Source organism: Molothrus aeneus, chromosome 2, assembly GCF_037042795.1.
Source record: "Molothrus aeneus isolate 106 chromosome 2, BPBGC_Maene_1.0, whole genome shotgun sequence".
Lineage (NCBI taxonomy): Eukaryota > Metazoa > Chordata > Aves > Passeriformes > Icteridae > Molothrus > Molothrus aeneus.
The window spans coordinates 54,785,522-54,811,269 of record NC_089647.1 but is presented as its reverse complement, the minus strand read 5'-3'; the positions used below and the strand labels follow the sequence as shown (position 1 = coordinate 54,811,269).

General features: G+C 43.4%; 1 protein-coding gene across 1 annotated transcript; it reads left to right on the top strand.

The window, feature by feature from the left end:
* The first annotated feature begins 17,781 nt into the window (after positions 1 to 17,781).
* CBY2 (chibby family member 2) lies at positions 17,782 to 21,547 on the top strand. Its single transcript, XM_066571358.1, has 2 exons — positions 17,782 to 17,952; positions 20,359 to 21,547. The coding sequence occupies exon 2, from the start codon at positions 20,512 to 20,514 to the stop codon at positions 21,457 to 21,459; it is 948 nt and encodes a 315-aa protein (XP_066427455.1). The 5' UTR covers positions 17,782 to 17,952; positions 20,359 to 20,511; the 3' UTR covers positions 21,460 to 21,547.
* Positions 21,548 to 25,748: the final 4,201 nt, after the last annotated feature.

The following is a 25,748-nucleotide window of genomic DNA, read 5'->3' as shown; positions in this document are numbered from 1 at the left end:
CATTTTGTTGGGGCAGAGGCACCTGCTGGCACCAGAGGTGTTGTGGTGCTCAGAGCTACAGCCTAACACACCTACCAAGGGCAGGTTGGGGTGGGGGACTCTACCTTTCCTTAAGTGCCAGAGAGGCAGATAAGTTTGTGTATGCATACATATAGGAGTGCAAATATTTACAGACTCAAGGAGAGTAGTGTGCACATTATACACACAGTACTGTTGTTACTATGGCACACATTATGTACACTCAAATACATAACATAACCCAGTAGAATATAAATCTCTCTAAAAAAACACAACACATTTATATACCTTAAATGCCAAACAAGCCTATTGAAAACATGCAGGTTGTTTCATCTATTTCTGCCATTGCAGCTGTGTCCAGAGTAGGTCTCCAAATTCTGAGTTATAACCACAACTCTTGTAGAGAAAACAATCTCCTAAAATAACTCTGTTTCTGTACTTTGCACTTTGAAAGATGTTTGGAAAGCAATTGGTCATTGTAAATCACACAGAAGATTCTAGAGTGGTCTCCTGTTGTGCAGCTCTTGTGCCTGTTGCATCCTGCCAGTCCTGTAAGCACTGGCAAGGCCAGCAATACTCATCTCAGCAGTGTCTTTCCATTTGGAGGGGTGCATCCAAAAGCCTGGGTCTCACCACAGAAGTGACATTGGCTCCAGCTGAGTGGATGACTCTCTCTCTGTAACATGCAGTGGCCATTAGTAGGTTTATAGAAATGTATGGCAAATATGTGATGATCCAGGCCCCAGAGAATTCACTCAGCCTCAAGGTTTCAAAGATCATGCCAGTTCTGCAGGTGCAGGGATGAGAACCAGCTGCCTCTGCTTGCAACCAGTAACACCCCCATTTACAAATGGAATCCATTTATTCTGGTAAGTCAGAAAAAATTACATTTGTAACATGTCAGCATCAACAGCTTAGGAGGGCTATGCAGAATCAGTCTACCAACCTCCGCTGTTGGAATTTAAAACCTGACTTTGGCAGATGCCATTGCCTGGGATGCAGAGCACACAGGACACACAGCTGCATAGTAGAGTCCATGAATGCTTTTCAGAAAGCCTGGCACTTCAGGAGCACAGAAATCACACTGCACAGCAAAGCAAAGCAACTCCAGCCATAAATCATGGTTGTTAGCGTGTGTACTGGGACTTGTGGTGTAAGACACAAGGAGTGGTCTGAAGTTGGACTGTCTGAGAGCACAGAAATCCCCAATTAACTGCCTGTGGTTCTGTCTCTTTCATGCTCTGGAAGAGTAAAGGACTCATCTGAAGCAACACCAGGGATTTATTGGGTTTGGCTCTGGGTAACACAGAGCTGAAGTTACTGCTGGCTGTGGTTTTGATTTCTAACACTGCAGCAAACTGCAGGTAGAAACATTTTTCCTCATATTGGCTCACAGGACCTGATCCTCGCAAAGGACTTTTGGCAGAACAGTCTCTCCTGCTTCATGTCCTGCACTGCAAAAGGGGACCCCCAGCTCCACTGCCTTTTGTCCTGCCCTCTACAGCAGCCAAATATTTTAGTGGAGATGAGAAGGAGCATTTCTAAGAGCTGGCAAATAATGCATAACTAATCCATTGGCCCCTAAACGTAGAACTTAAGTCATAGTCACAATGCACCCAAACAACAGTGGTGTAATTTGCAGTGATACCAAGTAACTACAACTGCTGTAGGTTTAGAGCAGAAAAAACCACAGTTATATAGAGGCAGTTGTATTGAGAAAGACCTAAGAAGTTCTCCTTACCCTGATGGAATAAACTATCCTTACTTTATTCAACAGAGCCTCTTATTTATGCTGCACATCCAGATAACTCAATGTTATATTAAGTCAAAGGTAAAAATACATATACTCACAGGACTGTCTTGTATTAAAACTACAAGTTCTGAAGTAGAAATTTATGATGAAGAAAACAAAGAGATAAAGGAATGTGAATATTGTGTGTGAAGAGAACATGGAGAATGAGAAAGACACCAAGGGACAATGCTGTCAGCATTGACCCTGCTGAGGCACAGTTCTACCAGATGAAGTAAAAATCTCTTGCCTGTGCCCTGTTCATAGGCACCTTGGCAAGAAGCTACCTGCCAGGATATGTTGTCCCCATGTGCCATTTCTAGGGACTGGGGCAGTATCTGCAGCCAGAGAGGAGTGAGCAGAGGGTGCACTGACTCCAGCTCTCACAAGGATTGGCTCGATATATATTTGAGAATGTTTTTCTCAATTTTCCCTTTCTATTTTTAATTTTTATTAAGGTATGCTATAGTGTGATCTGGCTAATTGTTACTCCTACATGTCAGGAAAGTTCTGATTTCAGGGATGGGTCTGAGGGAGGAGGTTGACTCTATCTCTCCACATCCCATTACCCACTCTTCTGTCTCTACCCCTGCCTGCTGCAGGGAAGTGATGGCCCTTGGAACATCCTGTAGCTTTCTCCCCCTCCTTCCTGCCTAACTCCTGTACAGGATGCCTTTTTTTTCCATCAGGAGTTTGGTTTTCATCTCCCACATGAAAGGGAAACCAGGAAAGAAGAACAGCAAATTTGGTTTCAACGGTGATACATGGGGGATAAATGGTAAAGCAGTATCTGATAGCCACAAAACAAGCTTTGTCCCCATCAAACTCTGCACAGGTGTCACAGAACAGGCATACCTCTTTGGGCAGGAATAGCCTGCCCAAAGGAGACTCCTTGCCACAAGGACCAGGCAGAGATCTGATTGCTGGGAGGTGCCTGGGGCACCCTCTTTGTCCTCAGTGTCCCTGAGTGTTGTTGGGACACTTCTTCTCACTGTTTTGCCTGGCTGTTGGACCCCACCTCTGTACGTTCTGTTGGGGATTCGCTGGGGTTCTGTCGGGGTTCTGTTGGGATTCTATGAGGATTCTGTTGCCATAGTTCTCACATTGCCACACCACATTTCTCAGTCAAGGAGGTGAGGGCTCCAGCCAGCTTGCAGCTCTTCCCGGGTATTTTGGTGGGGCTGTGGGAGATGGGCCAGGGCTGCGGGATGGAGGGGACAGGGACTTGCAGTGGTGGAGGATATGTGAGATCACATCCAGAGATGTCACGGCTGCCTGGTGTGCTGGAAGTGGAAGGCCAGCTTGTGAGCTTGTCTGGAGGAAGGATCATACTGCTGATGCCTGAGGCACCCTGCCCCTGGCAAGCCCTGAGGGCAGGTGGGTGAAGTGTCCTTCTGTGCTTCTCCAAAAGGAGAGCCTGGGTATCTCATCATCTAAGTCATGGTGGACAGGTTCCACCCAAGTGTTCCTTGCTGTTCTTTTTTACCATGTGCTGCATCTTGAGCCTTCTCTGGCACGAGCTGCCCCCATGGGCCACAGCACACCAACATCCTCACCCCACCCATCTGCCAGTGCTGGGGCATGGATTGTGTCAGTAACCCCTGCTGTCCTCAAAAGGGCTCTCCAGCTTGTTGAGTTTAAGTCTTTTTTGTATATGCCTTGTTTTTCTACCATCCAGAGGTGAAATAAGGTTGCTGCTTATTCTGGCAGCTGAGTGAGCTGAAAGGTCTTGGGGAAGTTGCAAAGGCTAATGACTTGGGCAAAAACTGCTTCTACATTTCTCTCAGAGATTTCTTGAAAGGAAAGGAAAGCTAGGTTTAAAGGGAATGTTTGCCTGAGTCCAGCTGTGAGATGTACTGGTGCTGTCAGGAAGTTGTGGCTCCATCTCTGCTTCCTCCAGCTGTGCTTTACCCTCTGCAGTCAGTTCCTTTAAGTCCCTCCATCAGACTCTGTGGGGTATTTTCCACTCTGGTGACTGTGTTCATTGTGGACCCAGGGGTTGGTCTCACAAGACACAGAGAGAGGAATTTTCCTTGTGCTCAGCACTGTTTTGGTGTTTTAAAAAAATGTTTTAAGGGAACAAATGAAAATGGGTGAAACAAAAAACCACGTGACCAGGTCAGCAGTCCCACAGCTTGGCTGACTGCTGAGCGCTCTGCTTTCTGTGCCCTTCAGCTCAACGCCACAGCCCCATTTTCCTCTTCATGGGACAAGCCATAAAAATTGAGCCAAAATGCCAGTGAGTTTAATGTGTGGTCGTAGAAGCAACAATTGATCTGATGAGACTGGAGGAGTTTTCCTCCTCCTGGATCCTGCTGCAAGGGGTGGAGAGAAAACACCAGATGATGGTCAAAGATGATGTCTGGGGCCAGGGGCAGCGCTTATTTCTATTCAGAGAGTTGTGGTGTCAACTTTCACCTTGTGTTCCCAATATTTCCTTAAGGGCATGGAAGTTTCTTATGCAATGTCATACATGGGCTGGGACACAGATTCCCACTGCAAAACAAAGAGTGGTTTTGTGGAGGCAGGGGACATTCCCTAATATACAGTTATTTAAATCAAAATCGTTTATTTTACAGAACATACCTCTAATACACTATAGATTTTATAATTCACTTTAATTTCTCACCAGGAAAAAGTCAATTTCTTCATGGCAGGGAAGCCAGAGGTAAGAATACTTTAGTCTGCTCAGCAAAGAGGGACCTATTTTTAATCCAAAGGCCCTCTGTTAGCTCTTGCCCAGTTAGTGTAAAAACAGGATTTACTACACGTACAACTTAATCCCCTTTTTATATTTGCATAGGGATCCCGCAGCAAATGTATGAACAGTTTTTAAGATAAGAGAGGGAAGGCCTTGGGAGTCAAAGTCATTGTTTTTGCATGAAGTATTTAATGCTAAACATAAATATTGAGAGGACTGAATTCCCGTGCACTTGCAGACTTCACTCTTGTGCTCCTGAGGATTTTCACTTTATATCTAATTATTAAGAGCCTGGTTGTAAGTGAATGTAGGAAAAATACAGGAAGTCTCACAGACGCTTATGGGTCTTCATTTTCCTGTTAAAAGGAGAGACAAAACAGAAGCAAAGGTGGTGTACTTCTCATCTCCCTCAAAAGAGTGTGGCTAAGGAGGGAATGTGCCAGGCAGCAGAAATCCAGCCCTAGGGAAGAGACTTTCCCCAGTGGTGACCTCAAAGGGGATTGAAGTTGGAGTTCCTGCGGCGCACGTTCATCAACTCCGCTCATTGTAATTCGCATGATTTACGTCCTCACAATCATGATTAGGTGGTGGAAAAAAAATGATCTACATGCAGGGTTGACTTTAGAAAGTGACATTCTTTGTCCAAATCCAATCAAGCCCCACAGCATGCAGTCCTTTGGATTTAGCATTAATTTTAATATGTGTGTCCCTGAAAATAACCCTCCTGGCTTTGGAAACCTCAGAGATGAAGAGACTCTTGGGCAAGTACTGGGCAGAAAATTATGTCTGAGAGCTGTCATTGCTTTCTCCAAAGGTAGTTTTGCCAGAGTGAAGAATGGGATGCTCTGGCATTAAATTAATTTTTAAAACGTAGTCAGAGACAACTTGGTGGGGAAATTTACTTCTCCAGACATTTAATGGGGTCCAGAGGAATTCCACCAGAATGGTTTGTGGAGTTGCTGTGACCTCAACAGTGCAATGCAGTGAGCAGCAGAATTTTGCCTTACTGCAGGCAGCGTAATCAGTACTGTAGGCAGCATAATCAGATTAATTTTTGCTCTTTTGCTTCTAATGGATGTGATAATACTGGCAAAATGTCTCTACCTTTGGATGTAAAATCCCTCATGCATTTGATGTGGTTGTGACTTTAACAGGCCAAGGTTTTACACTGAAGCCTCCTTGTTGCTGCCTCTCAAAGCTTTCCAAGATAGTCTAGTAACAGTCTGATTTTTGCCTGCTGACATGCTTGGGCTCCTCTTTTCAAGTCAAAGAACAGCAAACTGCATGGGCAAAATAAAAAACAGGGTAAAATAGGAGGGTAAATCCCTAGGCGGCATCTCTCCATCATGCCCTTCTACATCATCTTGCTGTATCAAACTTCAAAAGCAAATCTTGCCTAATGAGCAGGAACAGTCTGTGGCCAGTCATCCAGGCAAATGGCTCATGGGTACAGGGGAGGAGGAAATCAGAAGAAATCTGTTTCTTCTTACCTACTGGAGTCTGAGAAAATGAACTTGCACCCAACACTTGTGTGGGTTCAATCAGACAGACAAATGAGCAAGAACATTTTTATTAACATGCTGCATACCTAATAACGTTTTTGAAACCATTAGCCAGCCACACTACACCAGTGACATCTTTCCTATGCTCTTGAGTGGTTCCCCCACCCTACAATTTTTCTCCTATGAACAGAAAGCTGTAGTGCTGATTGCAAAGGACAGATACCTAATTACAGGGCTTGTTATTAGCAGACTCTGGGAAATCAGAAGTCTGCAGTTCATATGATGTAGAGAATGATGAAGCATCTCAAATCACTAATGTGATTCAAAGTAGTGTCTCAGAATCTGCACATCTATTTTCCCCATTAAATCTGTGGGAAAGTCTATTTGCAGCGAGATTTGGAAGGCTTTCTCTTTCCTTTTCTTGACTTTTGCCAAAAGTAAATTTTGAATGTTTTCCTGACATCTTTATCCCATCAGTCTGTCAGTCAGTCTCACAACGTCCTTCATGCAAACCTATCAGGACACTCTATAATCTAGTGTTTAATAAATGTCTTGGAGGAAAACAATGTTTGACAACATCTCAAAGACTTGAAATCCTGCTGGATGCAAGCTACTGGGGCACACTGTCTCTTTGCTACCCTTGGAGCACATTCCTGGCTGATCAAAGCACTGCAGGCTTGTTGTCCTCAGGCATGGCTGGTGGGGAATGACCTTGGGAAAGGATGGGAGTGGAGCTATTTCCAGCTGGCACACACCTCTGAGTCCCTGCTAAGAGTCTGCTTTATAGTCACACTCAAACCAGATATATTGTTTAAATTAAAATGGAGAGACAGACAGAGAGAAAAGAAAGCATTCAACAGTAAAGATGTGAAGTGAGGAAAAACAGGCACTTCTTACTGTGTTACTGAAGGCTTTGTATAAATAAGAGGCCATTAAACTTTATGACCAAGTTCTTGGAGTAGTCCTGTTTGGTTGTTTTTATGCTGCGGTTGCCTCCACAAGTTTTGGACTGTTTCTGAATCCTCTCCCCTCCTCCATTTTTGTTCCTTCCCCCTCCCCAGTTTTGTGAGATATTTGGTCCTTTGAATAAATCACACCTCTTCATTTTTCATGGGCTGGCTGTCAAGTCCAGTGTCTGTCTCTTAAAGATGGTCCATCAGGTGAAGCTGATCTCATTTGGTGATGGTGTAGAGCACATCTGAGCTTATATCTTTCGGTGCATGTTGCTAGAAAGTTCCTGTGCTGGTACTCACTAAGTTAGTGAGTGTTGTGTCTTCATGGCTTGAAATACTTGACTCCAAAATCCCTGTTTTGTTACATGCGGTATACATGGAGACAAAACTTGGTATTTCTTAATGATTTTCATCAGAAAAATATAGAAGAAAGGTTCATTTCTAATTCCAGGGTTCTAAATTTTCACAAGAAAAAATATAGATCCTCCAGCCCTTCTTCCTTCTCACACGCTCTTTTGGGACTAATATCTTAGACTAGTTCTAAACTTTGAACAAACCCCAGACGAGACACAGCTTGTAATCAACAGCCAGACACAAAGTCATTAAGTACAAAAGCAAAAAAAAACCAAAAAAGAAGACCATGGAAAAAACAAAATAACAGTACATTTTTGAAATTGGATGAAAGGAACTAGATAGTGATGTGCAAGTGCATGAAGGAATACCAGAGCAATTTAATTTAGAAGGATGTGGTAGTTGAACCTACCTAAATATTGCAAATCTTAGTCCTTGTAAGTTTTGGGGAAAACCCAGGGCAGGGTCTCAGAAGAGGAATAATGTGATCTTGATGTGGCTAATAAGCTGATGACTGTGGAGTTCTGAAAGAGCTGCAAATGATATAAAGAGTTTACCAGAAGAATTGAATAGGGGAAGAAAGCTGTGAGTAGAGAGGGAGAGAGAGCTATAAAATTATGTTTCAAGGATTCTGGTTCTCTTTGATATAATGTGTCAAAAGCTAGAAATACCCAGTCATGGGCTGTAAACAGCTTTGACAATCTGATTGATGTGTGCATTAACTGAATTCATGACATAAAATATATGAGCCTTCAAGTGCTTATTTTTCCCCATGAAAATGATTACCACGAGCACTTTGCACAGTGACATGTATGTGAACTTGTACCCGTGATTTCTCAGGCACAGTACAAAAGATGTCAGCATAAGGAAGAGCTGCTATCTCTATCATTTATTTTAAATGTATTTGCAAATGACAAGGTATTTAAAAGAACTATCTTTTTAATAAGATTCTTGCTCCAACCATATTTTAGTTCTTTTGTTAACCACATCTGCTTTTCTTTACTTAGGAAGTTTTGCAGTGATTCTCTTGTTTGGGGAAAAAAAAAGTTGTGGGATGTCAGGTATTGATGTTTCATATGCATAATATGGAAGGAATGCTGCTTCAGATTTCTGAGTGTGCCTATGCTTCCACTTCTGTGTTCTCCTCAGGAAGAATACAAGTATCCCACAGAATGATAACAGTTTCACTTGGCATTACCATTCACCTGAATCTCAGAAGCAGTTTCTTTAGCAGGGCTCCCAGGAGATCTGCAGCTCAGCCCTTGCCATCACCCAGGTGTGGCTGTGCATTGGTGGCAGCTGTGCACCAAGGATGATGTGTTTCAACAACAAGGCAAGAAATTTCTGATCTCATTTGCTCAAGTGTGTTTATTGCATCTAAATTTTTGCCTTTAAACAGTACTGTCTGGGACTTCCCCAAAGAGGAAATATGGGGGATATGTGTAGAAGTAAATGGAGATGGCTGGCCATGGCTGGTTTCTTAGGGCTCTGTGTTTGGTGGGGTGGAGCTGATGCAAGGAGAAGGAAAAAACAAAGACAAATAATGTCTTTTATTATAACAATGTTTTTAGGCACATCTTTTAGGCAGATGTCTCATTATTTGCAAGAGGTAATCCACTGTCATCAGAAAGAAAGTAACTTCTCTGAGGGGTGCGAAGGAAATGTGACCTCTATAAAGATCCACAGCCCAGTGAAAAAAAAACCCAAGCTTTTTTTTTTTTTAAACTTTATTTTTAGCAAGCTTTATGACCGTTGAAGGCAAGAAGTTAGCAAGGCTGAACCCAGTCAATGAGATTGCAGAGTACAGCAGATAATGGTATCTTTGATCAATCAGGCAAAGCAGATAAAGATGCACTGCAAAAACTGGCCTGTGAGTCACAGAAATATCTCTTTTTCTGTCATTCAGCAATTCTCGAGATGAGACTTGGAGAAATTAATCAGCATGGAGGTGGAAGGTGAGGGAGATACGGGCTGATGGCATGTACCCTGTCTGTAAGATGATGGCAGGCTTTGGCTTAGTTATTTCAGATGAGGCTTCCCAGGTCACTGAAGTGCCCCTTTCTGCCTCAAAAAGGTGGTGCTGGGATGCTGTCTTCTTATTAGTGTCAGGTAGAAATCTTTACTAGAAATAGAAGGACAGTCTCCAGGTATCTTGTTAGATATAGAAGATGTGACAATCCCAGCAGCAAATAATACAAAGCATATCATGGCTCTGGAAAGGCTTGAATGTCTCATAAAAGGAGGGCTGACAGAGATTCAGCAGCCAGAACAACTGCACTTTTCTGTGCAGCTCAAACTTGTGAATAAACATGCAATCAGGCACACTTTTAGAGGAGCAACCATGCAGTTTTCTGCAAGCTACTAATGGCAACTTGGCTTTAGACAGAAACTAGTTGCACATTGCTGTCTTTCTGTTCTAAATACAGGAATCAGTGTCCTTGGCATTTGTCCATTCAGCAATGATACTTGGTCTGTGATCACCTGCAATGCACTGACAAGCAAAACCAGTAAATCATATTCCTGACATCCTGTCTGTGCAGAAAGTGACTTTGGTAAGATAGGACGGGTAACACAAGCACAATGTTAACCTCAGTGTTTGTGTTATGCAAAACAGCACTTCAGTTAATGGGCTGGCTGCCACATACTGTATGTTTATGTTGTACAGACAGCTCAGATGGATTATGGCTTCTGCCAAAATGCTCAGGTTAAATACCATGTAAAATATTTTAATGGGCATCACATATATCTGCCACCTCATCCCTGCATACAGGTGGAAAGGGAAGAGCTGTCCTTTCCCTAAGCAGAACAGGTTTAGCTTTGCTTCTTGTACAGCCAAGTCTGCTCAGACCAGGAGTGCTCAGACCTGGTGGTGTCTGCTCACAAAGCGCTGGCAGCTCAGACACAGCACGTGAAATGGGCTGTAAGAGACACCCTGCAGGAGAGACAGTGACCTTCACACTGTAAATCAGAGACACAAATCTTGTGTATATGTGAGTGACCTCATTGGACAGCACATCAGAAACCTCGCACAAGGAGTGGCTGCATTGCTAGAGTGCACTGGGGAGGAGCTGGTCCTAAAGGACCCTGGAGGAGAGTCAAGAGTCAAGGGAAAGCTGGTAGCACCCAGCTGCTGTGCAGTGGCACAGTCACAGTGCCTTACACCTGACCGCAGAGGAAGGGTCCCCTTCACCTTCACTCTTCCCATCAGCATCTGACTGCAGCTCACGTTTAGCAATGCAGAACATGGTTACAGCTTTTTTTGGGAAGTGTCTCTGCCCATCTCATCACATGACTTGCCACACCTAAGCCTTTTGCTTGGGCTTTGTTTGCTGAGTCATTGACATTACCATAATTTGAACATCTTTGTGGGTTTTGTGCCTTTGCCTAGGTGGGATCTGTGCTTTGACTGAGGTATGCGGGGTTTTTCCCTTCTGGATGGTTAAGAGTGAAAGCTCTATAACAAGTAAGGAACAACAATAGTAATAAAAAGCAGTATAATATTTTTAAAGCCCAATAACTCTCTGCACTTGCTCCTGCTGGGATACACCTTGCTATGAAGCTTATGTCACTAATGGGACTGTTCATTTCAGTGAGGCAAAGCAGCAGGGACATTATAATTAATAATGCTTAACAGGAAACAAGTTTTTGTGCTTGGGGCAGAAGGGCAAAAACTGTTCTCTATTATTTTTTGAAGAGTTAAGTGGTAGTAGGCAAAGATGTGTTGCGTTGAGCCAGCAGGTGCTGCTTTATGACTACATTAATGTTAATGATATCCTCTGGACACATATGAAGACAAGTTAACCTATTTCTTTCTCATTGCATTTCTCTGGCTGGATGTGTGTTCTGGTTCCAGCTATTTTTTGAGTGCCACTGCAGTGCACTTGGACAGAGAGTGACCCTAAATTTGCACAAAGGTTTGCAGGCAATTTTGGAAAACTGGGTAACTTTTGTAACCTCCATTCACCTCAGGACAGACTTTTCAGGTTTAAAGTTGAGGGAAATGGGTAAAAGGGGCTGCTTCTCCAGTATAAAATCATTCCTAGGGGTTACATAACATTTCTAAAATTGCCTGTTTAATTGTTCCTAGGTGTGCTTAACAATAGTACCTGGGTTCTAACTGTTTATTCTCTTATTTCATTGTTTAAACCTCTCTTCTTCTGGCATACCATTAAAAGAGCACTCTGGCCCCAGTTTAAACTCTGGGATGAGCAGATGTTAAAATTGTGTTTCTCTAAGCAAAGTGTGCCATGGCCCATCAAAGCATGATATGTGCTAGAAAAGGTAAACCAGTGCTCCACAGAGCTTGAAATGGTCTCATTTCAGTACCACTCCACATTTAAATTTAGTTATGAGCCTATATTATCTTTTTTTTAATGTTCTTTTTGCATTTCTAGTTTGGCAAAATTACACTGTCTAGCGCTAAGCTTCAGACGTTCTTCAAGATATTTATATCTTTCATAAGATGCTTGCTTTGCAGAAGCCCATCAGCTCCAGTAAAAATCTGTGTGCCATTGTAACAGGCAAAAATGCTGTGGAAGGATAGTCCTGGGAGCTGAGTGCAGAGCTCTTTGCAAAAACCAGGTGACAGCACTACCATTTGAGAAACCCACTGGGTAAAGATTGATTCTGAAAGCCAAATCTGATTTTTAATAAGATTACCAGATGGGTCCTGTGCCTTGTTAGAAGTCTGCTTCTGCAGGTCTAGTGATAAAGAAACATGGGAGAACAAATCTTGCATGCCTACAAGGACAGAGAGAGATGTACCCAGTGGTGTTTGCCTGTTGGAACATAGGTACAAGTCTGAGTGAGCTATTTCAAAATAGCTCAGAAGATGACACATGAGTAATCAGAAAGGGCAGTGAGGGAGAGTCTGTATAAAATCTTAGGATGGTTACAGCACTGATGCCACAACCAGAGGTTCAGCTGCTTAGATCATGGGAGTCTCTTTGAGAAACCTGATCCCTTGGGAGCTGGTGGAGTTCATCTGCCAGAGAAGGTGAAGAGTGTCTTTGCCCATAGGCTTGCCAGGCTGATGAAGATGGCTTTAAACTGATGTTGCCAGGGGAGGGAAACCTCAATCCATCCCACTCCTACCAGTGTGGTGCCAGTGCCAGCCAGAGATGCTCAGAGCCTGGAGAAGGGGTCACAGGTCAGCATGAGAGCACCTGAAGAGCAGCACAGTGTGATTCCAGCCACTCCAGACAGTGAGTCAGTTTAATGGGGTGTGGTGTTGTGAGGTCCCCAGAACGAGGTGAGAGATGAGAATTTGACTCCATGTTCTCAGAAGGTTGATTTATTATTTTATGATATGATATTATATTAAAAGAAATGCTAGACTAAAGCTATACTAAAGAAAGAAAAAGGATACATCAGAAGGCTAGAAAAGAATGATAATGAAAGCTCGTGACTGACTCCACAGAGTCTGATATAGCTGATGGTGATTGGTCATTAATTTAAAACAATTCACATGGAACCAATCAAAGATGCACCTGTTGGTAAATGATCTCCAGACCACATTCCCAAGCAATCAGATAATTATTGTTTACATTCTTTTCTGAGGCTTCTCAGTTTCCCAGAAGAAATCCTGGCGAAGGGATTTTTCAGAAAATATCATGGACAATGGGGGCCCAGCTTAAATGTCTCTATTGAATGCAAGCAGAATGAGGAATAAACCAGAGGAATCAGAGGACTTTTCATGCCTGCAGGGCTGTGATGGGTGGGCTCTGTGACTGGAGAGTTGGAATGAAGGCTCTTTAGGAAGGACAGGGTGTGGAGATGAGGAGGGAGTGTCACCCTCCATGTCAATGACCAGCAGGAGTGCATGGAGCTCTGCCTGGGCATGGATCAGGTGCCACCTTGGAGCTTATGGGTCTGGATTAAAGGGAGAGCAGGGACAAGTGACATCATAGTAGGGATCTGCTATGGGCTTCCTGACCAGGAAGTGGGTTAGTTCCTCTGCAGACAGGTAGGAATAATCTCAGCTTCACAAGCCCTGGTCCTTATAGGGAACTTCAACCACCCTGATGTCTCCTGAGGGAGCAACACAACAGGGCATAAACCATCCAGCACACTCCTGCAGTGCCCTGATAATAACTTCCTTCTTCAAGTGATAGAGGAGCCAATGAGGAGAGGTGCTAATGTTGGACCTTGTTTTCATCAGGAAGAGTATATGATGAGGAATGTGAAGCTCAAGGGCAGCCTTGGCTGCAGTGACCAGAAAATTATGGAGTTAGAATATTTAGGACACTGAGGAGATCACACAACAAACTCATCTGGACTGTGGGAAAGCAGATTTTGATCTCTTCAGGGATCTGCTTGGTAGAATTCCCTGGAAGGATGATGGGCCCAGAGAAGCTGGTTAATAATCAAGGGTCACCTGCTCCAAGCTCAGGAGTGATACATCCCTACAAAGAGGAAGCCAAACAAAAATGCTGGAAGGACTGTGTGCATGAACAAGGAACTCCTGGACAAACTTAAACACAAGATCTGGGTTTCCAGGTTCCTTGATAGTTCCTTGGACAATTTACGTGGGTTTTGTGATTCTTCACGTAGTGTTGTTCACAGTAAAGGGTCTAGAAAGCCCTAATGGAATATTATCTTTTAAGGTAATTTCTTCCTCTTCTGTCTTTTAAAATAAAATGAAATGCTTAGACTTCAGTTGAACAGATCCTTATTAAAGTAGGAGCTGGTCTGATAATGACCTAAATTGGTGCTACGTGGCCATCACATGTTATTTGATAAGCATTCCATTATAATTAAGAAGTGGCTAATAGACAATTAATATACAGGATTACACACTTAGCTAATTAGATGATTTAAATTTTTTTGTTAGATTAAAATGTACAGGGGCCCATAAATCACTGTTAGAGATTGCTTAATAAGCCTGAACCCTTAATTTTCTCCCTGTCAATCAGGAATGGAGCTGTTGACTTTTCCTCTCACCCAGAGACTTGTCACATGGAAGAGCTGCTCTGTGTTCAGAATGAGCTGAAATGCCCCCAACTCCCAAATACTGCACCTGTTTGGAGGACCTCAGAGCTCAGGTACAGTCAGCAGAGACCTAACCAGAGCAGTGGTGAGGCCTGAAGCATCACTTGGCTGACAGGTCACTGGGGGCTCAAGTCTGTTGTCCTGAACACTGGTGCCTGTTGCTGTTTGGGGTTTGTGGCTATCAGGGATCAGGGACAGCGTGTCCAGCTCAGCCTGCTGGCAGGCCTGCCTCTCAGGGGGTCCCAGGGAGGCCATGGGGGATACCCCACACTCACACATGGCACACTGAGGCGACTGTCCCCTTTCAAATTGTCCCTGTGCACAGGAAGGGCAGAGAGCTCCTCCAGGGGCAATGTCAGCTGTGCCCCTGTGCCCTTAGAACAGAAACAAGTGCACCACTGATCATTTCTGCCAGTATTAACTCAGCAGTGAACAACAGGCTCTTTCAGCAGCATGGAGTGCTCTGTAAATTTTGATCTGTTCAGACAGAACTAGGAGAGTGACATGGTTTTTGTTGGCAAGGCTCACAGAGGCACAACACACAGGAGCAACGTTGACAGGAAATGGCTTAGAGTTGACCAAGAGACTACGCATGGGTTTTGATGATCTTCAAAAAAAATATTCATAGCTAAAGTACAAAGCAAGCAAAGTGAGAATGAGATCAAAGGTGGAACAACACGAAGCCCAACATGTCTGTAAGATGTCACTTACTGGCAACAGTAAAATGTTTTGCTTCACCCTGTAAACCATGTGTGTATTACAATCAGGGGGATAAATAAGAGTGGTGTGTAGGGCTTCTTTGCTGTCATGCTTTCATGTTCAAGGCACTTCACAAAGAAGAACTAAATTCTCTTGACAGCTTACATCAGAAAGTTAGCATCCCAAGCTCATTGAGAACCTGAGGAAATGATGACTTACCCAAAGTCTAAAATAAAATTAGGATCAGAGGGAAGAGATGAAAGTAGATATTTTCCCCTTTCATTTCAGCTTTCAGCTGACCCAGTGCTGACAATGCAGAGTTGGTGATTTGCACAACATTGGATGTTGTGAGGGTTACACTGAGGCACACTGGCAGCAGCCCTGTGATTGTGTCCCTGGAAGGACAATTAGTCCAAATAGGTGATGACATAGGTGGGCCACTCAAGCCATTTATCTGCCTGAAAAAAAACCGATCTGGAGTTTTTCATGACTGTTTTTCACACTGCTGTCTCTTCCTGGGCAGAATACAATGCTGAGATATTACCAGACATTTCACTGCCTCAGAAACTGAGAAAACATAATTTTTACTCGCTACCCAGCAATTGAGGTCAGGAGATGATTCAAGAGCACTCAGATATGCAAGAGTCTTTTTAGTGACTGGGTGGGATTCACATCCAGGCTTAATGCCCTGGAGAACAGTGGATGAGTGTGTGGTGAGACCAGCCTGCACTGGCATGAACAGAGGCTGGCATTTCAAAAGCACAGATGTGTTTGGCATGGCAGAAAGTGGCAGCAGACACTTTTGGTTCTATCAAATAAAGATTTGGGAATATAGCATGCTTTTTGCTGAAAGACCCCCACACAGATTATTTTCACTTTAGACATTTTACCAGATCTTCTAATCCAAAAGCAAAAGGTGGAAAGGGCTGACATTTACTGCTGGTACATACCACTATCTAATAGAAAGGAGGCTGGTGTGGGGTCTTCAGAGCCCTTCTTGCAAAATCTTCATGGCAGCAGTTCATACCTTGGTCTTCCCCTGGCTTTCAACCCATCACTGGGGGGTGACCTCTTGCACCCCAGCACGGAACATGGAGAACACTACATGAGTGTGTCTGGGATCACACACTCCTTCCCACTGGATCCCTTCTAGAACCAGACAATCTCCAAGAAGAAGGACAGCAAAGTCAGCTGAGCAGCCTGGTATAAGGTGTACAGGTAGGATGGAGAAAAAAGGCTTTGGTTCCAAATAATATTTAATACTTTGTACAGTGAAACATCTTTGAGAAATTCAGTGGTCTGAAGCTGTGGACAAAATACTCAGCTGGCAAGCTAGTTCAAACCCTTCTAACAGAGCAGGGGTTACTTGTCTCTTGGCAGGGAGTGGAACACACTCAGCATTATTTATGCCTTTATAATCTTGTGAATGACATCTCAGTCCTTTTGAGAGTCCAGCTCAGAAATAAGTGTAGCTGCTATAAAAAATTCTGCTGTGAACTCCTGCAACATTTCCAATTCTGATGTGTGCATAAACACATTTGATGATATTCACTAAATTTGATCCAAATGTATTGGCATTTGAATTAATAATTTTCAGTAAAAATTGACTTGGCAGAAGAACTTTACAAAACTTTAAGGAAAATACTGCATGAGAGAAGCAAAGGTACGCTCACTATCAAGATAGTTCTCCATGGTTCTGGATTAAGTAGCTGCACTTCTTTCTATTAATTCAGTTTCTAGTCACCTCTTAGAACTTAAAATGTTTATCAAAGGTCACTTTCAGAGTCCATAGCCACGGTTCTGCAGAAGTTCAGATTAGACACTTCAGTCACCCCTCTGAAAAGTGTCTGCACTGGGTAGCACCCTTAAATTCCCATCTGATGGCAGGCCAAGCATAAACAGCCCATGATAAAATATTTTCTCTTTTGAGGACATTTTTCTGTTTTCCTATACAGGATCCTGGAGCTCAAATAAAGAAGGATACTCCCTGGGGAGTTGCCATAGTAACCTGTGATGTGTTTTTGTCGTCTAAGATTAAATATAAGCAAGGGAGCAATTACAGAGAAGGATTTTATACCTGAGTTTATAATTTTCATATAACACCAAAGCTGAACTATACCTCCAAGTTCCTAAAGCAATAGCAGTCACCTTGAGGGTGATGTCAACTTGGTAATTTTCACTGAAAAATAAATGAAATGCTCTATTTATTATTCAAGAATCCTGATTAGAAAAAAAAATCCACTTCTGAAAGATGTAGCAAATAAGAAAGAATTAATTAGGAATGTAAAGATGTGGAAGTGGAAATGGCTGCTACAAATAATATCTAAACCTGCATGTGTGAATGCCTTCTATATTCTATTTTCTTCTTACTAGCATTCAGCTATAGTCTGCTCTTAAACTTACAGTCAAAGAAGAGCTTTGTGTTGTCCTCAGAAAATAACTTCAACTTTCACAGTGCATACAAGGAAGTGATTTTTGAATGTATCAATATCAGTTCAGCAGCAAACAGAATTTGAAGTTTCAGAATAAAAGCAAAATTTGTTTTAAGAGGGTGTGATGGAGAAAGAATCCATCCAAACTGTTCTCAGTTACGAGCATCAAAGGGAGGTCAGGAAGCCTGGGTTCAGAAAAGGGCATGGGAGCCGAGCTAGCAGGAAGGTCATTTCCATGAGAAAAAGCCCAGAAGAGCAATGCTGGGAAAAGGCAGAGCCCATCTTGTGAGGACAGCGCGAAAGGAGCGCAGAAAGGAGCTGTGCAAGGAGGGTGTGTAGGAGCTCCCAGACCCTGGAGGGTTGGGGGGCAGGTGGCTGCTTCTGGGACAAGGTCCTGCAGTGCTCGCATCAGCCTCAGTCCCCTGCCCCTGCTGTGCACCCCGCAACCTCTGGACACCCCAGCAACTCAGCTCGGCTCTGGGGAGAGGGAAGGCGCACCGCTGGCCGCGTTGAGAAGGTGAGCATTGCTGGGGCTGCAATGGTGTGCTCCCAAACTGCCCAGCCTCTCTTGGTTTGCTGTGGCTTCCCTGCAGCTGGCTGCCTTGCCCATCCACCCAGCTGCCCAGCATTTCCTGGGATTATTCAGAGATGGGGGAAAAAATTATATGGGAGGCATTGAGATGTTGAAGTATCTCCCTAAAGCTTGGGTCAATGTCTCCCTGGCAGTGCAAAAGAGCTGACAGAGCCACTGTCAAGTCTAATTGTCCCCGAGGTAATGTCCTTCCAAGTCATATATATTGTACATTTCTGTTTATCCTGAAAATGTGCAATCTAAACACTTTCTCTGTAAGTGACTTTAAGAACTGTAGCTGCTTGTCCATGATAGGCACGTGGGTCTGGGCTTCTGATGTTGCATGTGTTCTGCATCTTCCTTGGATAATTAGGAGTCTGTTCCCTCTGTGGCTGATTTGCCCTCTGCCCCTTCACCCCTCACCAGGCCCCCATTTTGGGGCTTTTGGGGGAAAAAATGGGACTGGGCACCCCAATAGAACAGGAAAGGCTGCAGGGGAACGGAGTGTAAGGGATCGAGCAATGCATGGCTCTGGACATAGTGTAAGTGGGAAAAAAAAAAGTCCAAACCAGAGTTTTTGGGAAATACCTTTTTAGCAGAAGAATGATGTTATGAAAACAGAAGTGTGACATGAGATAAAGCAGCAGATGATGTGGAAGACAGCCCTGAAATTCAGACAGTAAATAGGTTGCAATAAAATCAAATGTTAATGCAAACAGACCTATATTGCAATAGCCCTCTCCTAAATGCAGGAATTTGGGATTTTCAATGAAGAAGTAATTTTATAAGGGGTTGGACAAGCTTGGGAAGGGGTTGCAGGATGCATCTATGGATGCTGGCTCTAAGAAATAACTTGGAGGAGCCTGGACATGTGGTGTTGTTGGTGCAAATGACAGGGAAAGGGGAGAGCAACAGGTTTTGAAAAGGAGAGGGCAGCAATAGGACAGGGGGTACACACTGAGATGGCAGAGCTGGAGGCTGTGGGTCACCCTCTGCTCGATGCTTAGGGTAGAGATATGAGGGGAAGATTCATGAAGGTAAAACTCTCCTCACAGACAGAAAGGCAGAACTGGGCTTTCCAAGGGACAGAAGGGAAGCTGAGAGACCTCAGAAAGGGGAGAGGAATACACCTGAGTGAAACTCAAATAACTTCTTCATTTATTTGTTTAATTTTTTTTTTTTACCTAGAAAAAGGCACATTTGTGCTGTTAGAAACTCTGTGCAGAAACCTTGAGAATTCCAACAATTTGGTTATAAACAAATAGTTCAACCTCAGATCAAATAACTTCATCATGAAAATCACATACATTTAATTTTGGTTAAGCTGCAGAAAACAAGGTTTTCTTTGGCACAAACCAATAGTTTTTGATTGCCTGGTTGGTCGTTACTTTTTTTCCCATGTAAAAGACTGAAATCCTTAATTTGCCCCAGTTCTCTCATGGTTAGAAGGTGATTTAGCTGCAATATTTGGGGTAAGGAAAGGAGGGGAGAGTGTTCAACAGATAAGTCTGAGGTTTCTGTGTCTGAAATGAGAAGCATTAGAGGTTTGGCCCTGCAGTATGGATTTTAGAGATGAGTTTTCTGATGATGTGAAAAAGAGGCAGATGGACTGTAGGAAAAAGATAAGCAATCACTATTGCAGGTCTAGAAAGCAAGAAAAATAACAGAGCTATCAAAGCATATAAAGAGTAAGAGTGACAGGAGAAATGAGAATGAAAGGTGGAGAATTATCTATGGGTTGTGACAGTTTTTGGACTGTGGTGATGGGAGCTTGTCAAAAAACCATGCAAAGAGCAACAAAGCTTTGATGTCCCAAAGCTTTGGTTTGTGCATATTGTGGATTTTAAGATCAAAAAGCAAAACTGTCACTGCATTTTTGTGGCATCCTGTTAACACAGGCTACTCAGCATTAGCAGGAAAAGCCTGCTCTCAAGGCCAGATTTTTTCTATGAACCTGTAAAAAATGTTTTATTTTGAAAAGTTTGTTTGAGCCTCATAACAATTTTTAGTGTATTTGTGCATCAGTCATTTGGGAACAGGCTTTTCTGAGGCAGAAAATAGTCTTTTGCTCTCTTACAGGTCTGTAAAAATGAGGTAGAGAGATAAAGGGGAAGTGCAGGTTTTTATAAGAAAGCTTTTAGTGCTGCCATAGAGCTGCTTTATCTACCAATGCAAATTTTCTCAGCTTCTATCAACAAGGTATCTGGTGGATTCCTTACCCTTCAGCATCGAAGGGGTAACATGGTTAACTGTGAGAACTGATTTATTAGTTTGTCCTGTCATTGATGTAGTTTGATTCTGATTTGGAATTTTGGCAGTAAATCTATGTATTTGTGTTCCCTGTTCTTCCAGTCCTAATCAAGCTTCTCCAGCCCCACCGTGTCACCTGCTCCTTGGCAGTGGTCAGCAGGCACGTGTGGAAGCCCTGGAAGAAGCCTTTTCCTACAGTCCTCCTCATTTTGCTAAAGAAGGGCCGTGTCTGCCTTTGATCAGAGGAACCAGAGCATGCAGCACACAGAGCCTGAGACAGACTGCATCACGCCTCTGGTGAAGCCAAGGGGTGAGATGTTTGTCTTTATTGATGGGAAATGGGTGAGTGACATCTACTGCCAGCCACCCTTTTCTTCACACCAGAAACTCCTTAGCAAGAAGGCACAGAATGAGTGGAGCATCTGGGAGGAGAACAGAGCACTCTGGCAGGAAAACCAGGTCCTCTGGATCAATAACAGGATGCTCTGGAAAGAAAACAAGGCCCTACAATATCTCCAGTCACAGAACAAATCTGTCCAGGTAATTTACACTGATGCTATTCAGCAAAGCCTCAAGAACAAAAATAAGACATTTCCACTCTTCCAAGAGAGGAGCACAGGCTTTCAGCTCAGCCTGGGCAACAAAGCTCTCCAGGCAGTCCAGGAAAAGAATAAAACCTTTGAGGATTTCCAGCAGGAGAATAAAGCGCTTACCTGGAAAGGCCAAAAAGCCATCACAGTCCATGAAGAGAGCAAAGATGCCTGCTCAGATCTTCAGAAGAACATTGACACCATTGCAGCTGTGGAAAAGGGTAACCCTGGCCCAGTCGCCCAGCAGAAACATGAAGGTAAAAGGAAGAGCACTACTCCAACTCAGAATAAGATTGAGTCTGCCCCAAGTATGCCAGGAGAGCATGAAATCCTCTGGGCTCTCCAGGACTTATGTGAGCTCCTCCACACCTTCCTGAAAATGAGCCATCCTCCTGGGGAGAAACAGTGCTGTCACAATCTCTATGACGTGAACAGATCCTTCCAAGAGGATTACAATAAACTGAAGCTGCAGCTGAATGCTGTGAAAAACTCTGTGTCAGACATTAGAGCTCAAATGGATATGCTGGAAAAGGAGATTGTTGCCATCACTTCCCCAATGTATGAGGAAGCAGGACAGAAGCTGGCAACTGAGCGTCAGCTTGGAGACATGTGAAGCTTGGGACTTAGAACTGCTAGTTCATTTCCCAGAAAGCTTCTCTCCTTTTTTCTTGAAACCTAATTAAATCCCAATAGAGCCTGAAGATATCTGGGAACATCGTATCCTTCTGAAACTTTCTTGCACTGCTTAGATACATTTCACCTTCTGGTTATATGGTGTAGGTGACTGCCATGAATTTGCCTAGTGGTCAGGAATCATGTTTTCCAGCATTTTTATTTCAAAGTTTCTGATAACAAGGCCTAGATTTTCAGAATGTTATTGCTTGAGGATCTCAACTCTGATTACAGTGTGCCAGCTTGTAGTCCAGGGGCACACTCACAGTCTCTGCTAAAAAAGCATTGATTAATAAAGGAGGATCTCTCCTCCCAGACATCATGGTGGAGGCCATAGAGGAGAATGGAGCAGGCAGCAGGACTTGTCCTGCACAGAGCAGTGAGGTCCCTCTTGATTTCTTGCATAGTCAGATGAATCAGGTTTTTACCTGCCTCAGAGCAAGAGTATAGGTTGCCAAAAGCAGCATTTTGATGGTTGTTCCATGGCTTAAGTCAGTGTTTAGAAGGGCATCTACTCACACTATAATGGACAGGCCAGTCTGCAGTGATCTGCTGACACAGAAGATGAGAGCCTTTTGATCTGCTCAGGTTTGAAATTCTGGTCTGGTCTCAATTGTGCGGCCAGAGTGGCTGGAAATGCATTCCCTGTGTCTCGGACAGTCCAGATGCAGTGCACTGTGTCACAATCTTTCAAGCAGAATATGGGAGTCTGTAAGAAATCTGGCAGGACAGATGGAGGGAGCCTTCTGCAGAGCAATTGTAGGAACATTACTGTAAAGCAAAGGAGAGGTTACAGTGAGGTTTATCTGTTGCAACAGGACCCCAAAAGCAGGCTGTCACTCTAGTTTAAAAGTCTTTAAGTGATTTGCCATGGAATTACCTAAAGCATGAACTATCTTTCACCTTGTATTTCACTCAGACAACCATGCCAAGTGCAAGTGATGACTGTTTACTTCAGAGGCTTAAAACAAGAGGTATTTTCTTCTGCTGTTCCAGCTTTGGGATGCTGAGGGAAATCTCTCAGGCATGAAGTTAAATGGCTGGCTCTCACTGGTGTGGGTAGGGCTGCATCTGTAAAAATCGGGTGAGAAGAAGAGGAACAGTGTTATTAATAGGTGGATGTGCAGACAGCAAGTTGCTCCTGCTTAATGACTGGGTTATAGCTACTAATAGATTAATACCTCAGCACTGTGCTGGGGAACATGTTTATGTTCTGTGCCTTCAGACACTGCTTTTCTCTGTGCCATCTCCCTCACCATGTTTGTGTCCAATGTTACCAAACATTGAACATAATGTTTGGTAAGAGGGAGAAACAGGACTATGAAGACCCTAATGCAGAGGTTCAGAGGAGGGCAGCAGAAGAAAATGCCTCTGACCATGTGTTCATATCTTAACAAACTTATTTGTGTTCCATTAGAAGAAATAAACTGCTCTTTTGCCAGTGGTCAGAATACCAACTCTTGCCATGTCCCCATACATGGGCAAGAAAGACACTTGGGAGTGCATCTTTCCACCAGGTGTTTGGGAGGAGTCATCTCATCTAATGTTATGTGTCCATCCAGGACAGGACATCCAGATCTCAGCTAGTCTTCCTGGGCTTCCTTTCTATCCTGTAGGAAGGAATGGGCATGTTCAGGCTGTGATTAATCTCACTCCTATTAGACTAAAAGTAGGCTGTGTCACCAGCTGGAGTCCCTTGTTTCTCTCTGTTGCCTCTATAATTACTTTGAGGACAATTAACTCAAACTTAGACATTTGGTTTGGAGCTCTCTGAGTGAGAAACTTGGCAGTTCCAGACAGAGGAGGTGCTTCATCAAGTGGTGAAGTGGCACAAGCTTGGGAGTGTGTCCCAGTCCCTGGCTTTGCTTTCTGTGCACTGCCTTCATTAAGCAGCTGATTCAGATCTCTCTATTGTGTGGAGAAATTATTACTTTGTGAATAAAATTGAGATAGTTTGGGCAGAGCTTAAATATCATGCACACATGTAGGATCCTGAGGGGAACACACCACTTCTCCTGAATGCTAATGATGTTTCTGGAAGGAATTAGGTTTTGTGAGTCCTTTGCGCTTTGACCACTTCTTTGGATCTTTGATATTCCTGGTTATGAAAAAGTCTACACCTGGTAAATATTTTTTGGCATCTCTCACAGAGAAGTTAAATTTATCATTCCTTCAAGTTTTCTCAAGTCTGTCAAGTGAGACGACAATGTCCATAAAGGACTGCCCAGCACTTAATCTTGCGGAGGATTCTGTGCTGTGCAAACTCTCTGTCCCGGTTTAGGGCAAATTTGGGGGCAAACCTCCAAAGAGGTCCCTCTAGATAGCAAATTCAAGCAGCCCTGCCCCCCACTGGTTCAGGAGACATAAATCTCCTTTGAGAAAAGTGGAAAAAACTGTTTATTTAACAAGCAAAATACTCACAAACATGGAAAAATGAATAATATTAAACAATGGAATCTCTCACTGTTCTGAAGAGATGGGAAATTCAGAAAGTCATTTTTGTGGGGTGTAGCTCGGCTCACTCGGTCTCTTATCAGTCCCTTTGGCACGGGAATGCTGTGGGCCACAGGTGTGAGCTCCCAGTGTTTTCCTGGGTTTTTGGTCCATAGCAGGTTTGAACAGTTCCAAGAAAAAGAAAAAAAAAAAAAAAACACCGTCTGGGGAACTTCTCTGCCTCAGCTAGCTAAAAAGACAACTAAAAAAAGAGTAAAGGAGAGCTCTTTCCTGCTGTCTGTCCATGCTGCAGACAGCACAGTCCAGGAGCACGACGTGGGGGAGCAAGTGCAGTCCCTGATAACAAACTCTGCCCTTCTTCTCTCCCCCCTTCGCTCTCAGAACCAGTCTTAAAGGTGCAGAACTTAATATCCAGTATAAACAGAACAAACAATTGGGGATACAAGCATCATAAAGTCACCCTAGGACACTCTCATTATCCCAGAAGGTACCAGATCTCCAGACTCTGCTAATTTGGTGACATAAAAGAGCATGTCGGTGACAACAGCGGAGGATCATTTCTGGGGGATGTTGGAAAGGCAGATGATGATGAGTATTGCTTGATCTATTAATGCTAAGGGAACAGATGTGAGATCTGACTGAGTGGCCTGCAGAGTGCCACAGGTCTGCATGGGGAGGGTCCTAAGCACTTCCCATTTTCTGCATTGTTCCATGTCCCCAGCCAGTGCCATTCATCGTTTCAATGGTGCCATCCTACACGTTTCCATCTCTAGAGTGTGTGCTGGTGAGAATGGTTGGACTGACAGCTTTTGCACACTATTTCAGGTACAAATGGAAGAAACAGCAGACATTTACAGGAAACACTTAATAATTATCATAAAATTTGGGAAAAAATGGAATAAGTTTAATACATTTTTCTAGTCTGCTCACTGGTTTACAAGTCCCTGGAAATTGGTAGCTATTCTGGCTTGAAATGGATGGATGTCATTCTTATAGTGCATAATTTACATTTTGTAAAAAGACGAACTTTCGGTCTCTGCTTATTGTTGCTGATTATGTCCTTATTTTTTACTATTCATTTATCAGTACTATTTTTGGAAAGCTGGATTTTTGGCAAGGTCACCATCAGCTTCTTACTTCCCTGTGAATTGGATTATTGCCTCTAGCTGGGCTCTGTGGAAATGCTGACTTTCCTGTTCTCATTTTTTACTAGACAGTCTAATACATCTGGGTTTGTACTGTCTTCATAGAACACCCACTCTGGCCTTTTGTGCTCATCTCAACAGCCTCACCACATTCTCTCGTCCCTAAATTGCAATTTCAGAATGTTTTTTGAAGTGTTAGGAGCTTCCTTGAGCCCTGGCTTGCTCCTGTTAACTGCTGAAGACAGTTTTCCCAGAGTTTTGTTTGTGATTTCATGAAGTTGAAGATGTACTACGAAGGCTGTTGTGCTGGCCAAAAGCCATCCTCTCCACAGTGGTGCAGACTGTTCATTGGTGTTCTCAGCAGCCCAGTTTGTTCTTTCCCAGCCAGTTCCCAGCCAATTTCAGTTTAGCTCAGAATTAGACAGAACTGTACATTTAAATGCAGGATAAAGTGAAATTCTTTCACTCAGCCTTTGTGCTGAACCTGGACTAGCCATCCTCTTTTTTTCACATCCATTTGGGCACAGACTACTCAAAATATTCCTGCATTGAGGTGCAAAGAAGAGGGGGAGTAGCTCCTCAGGTAAGTTTCATAAAGAAATTCTGTCTTACAGGGGCTGTTGACTGGTTT

Bases quoted from the DNA above. Each gene is read 5' to 3' on its own strand.
- CBY2 (XM_066571358.1), top strand. From the start codon at position 20,512: ATGCAGCACACAGAGCCTGAGACAGACTGCATCACGCCTCTGGTGAAG.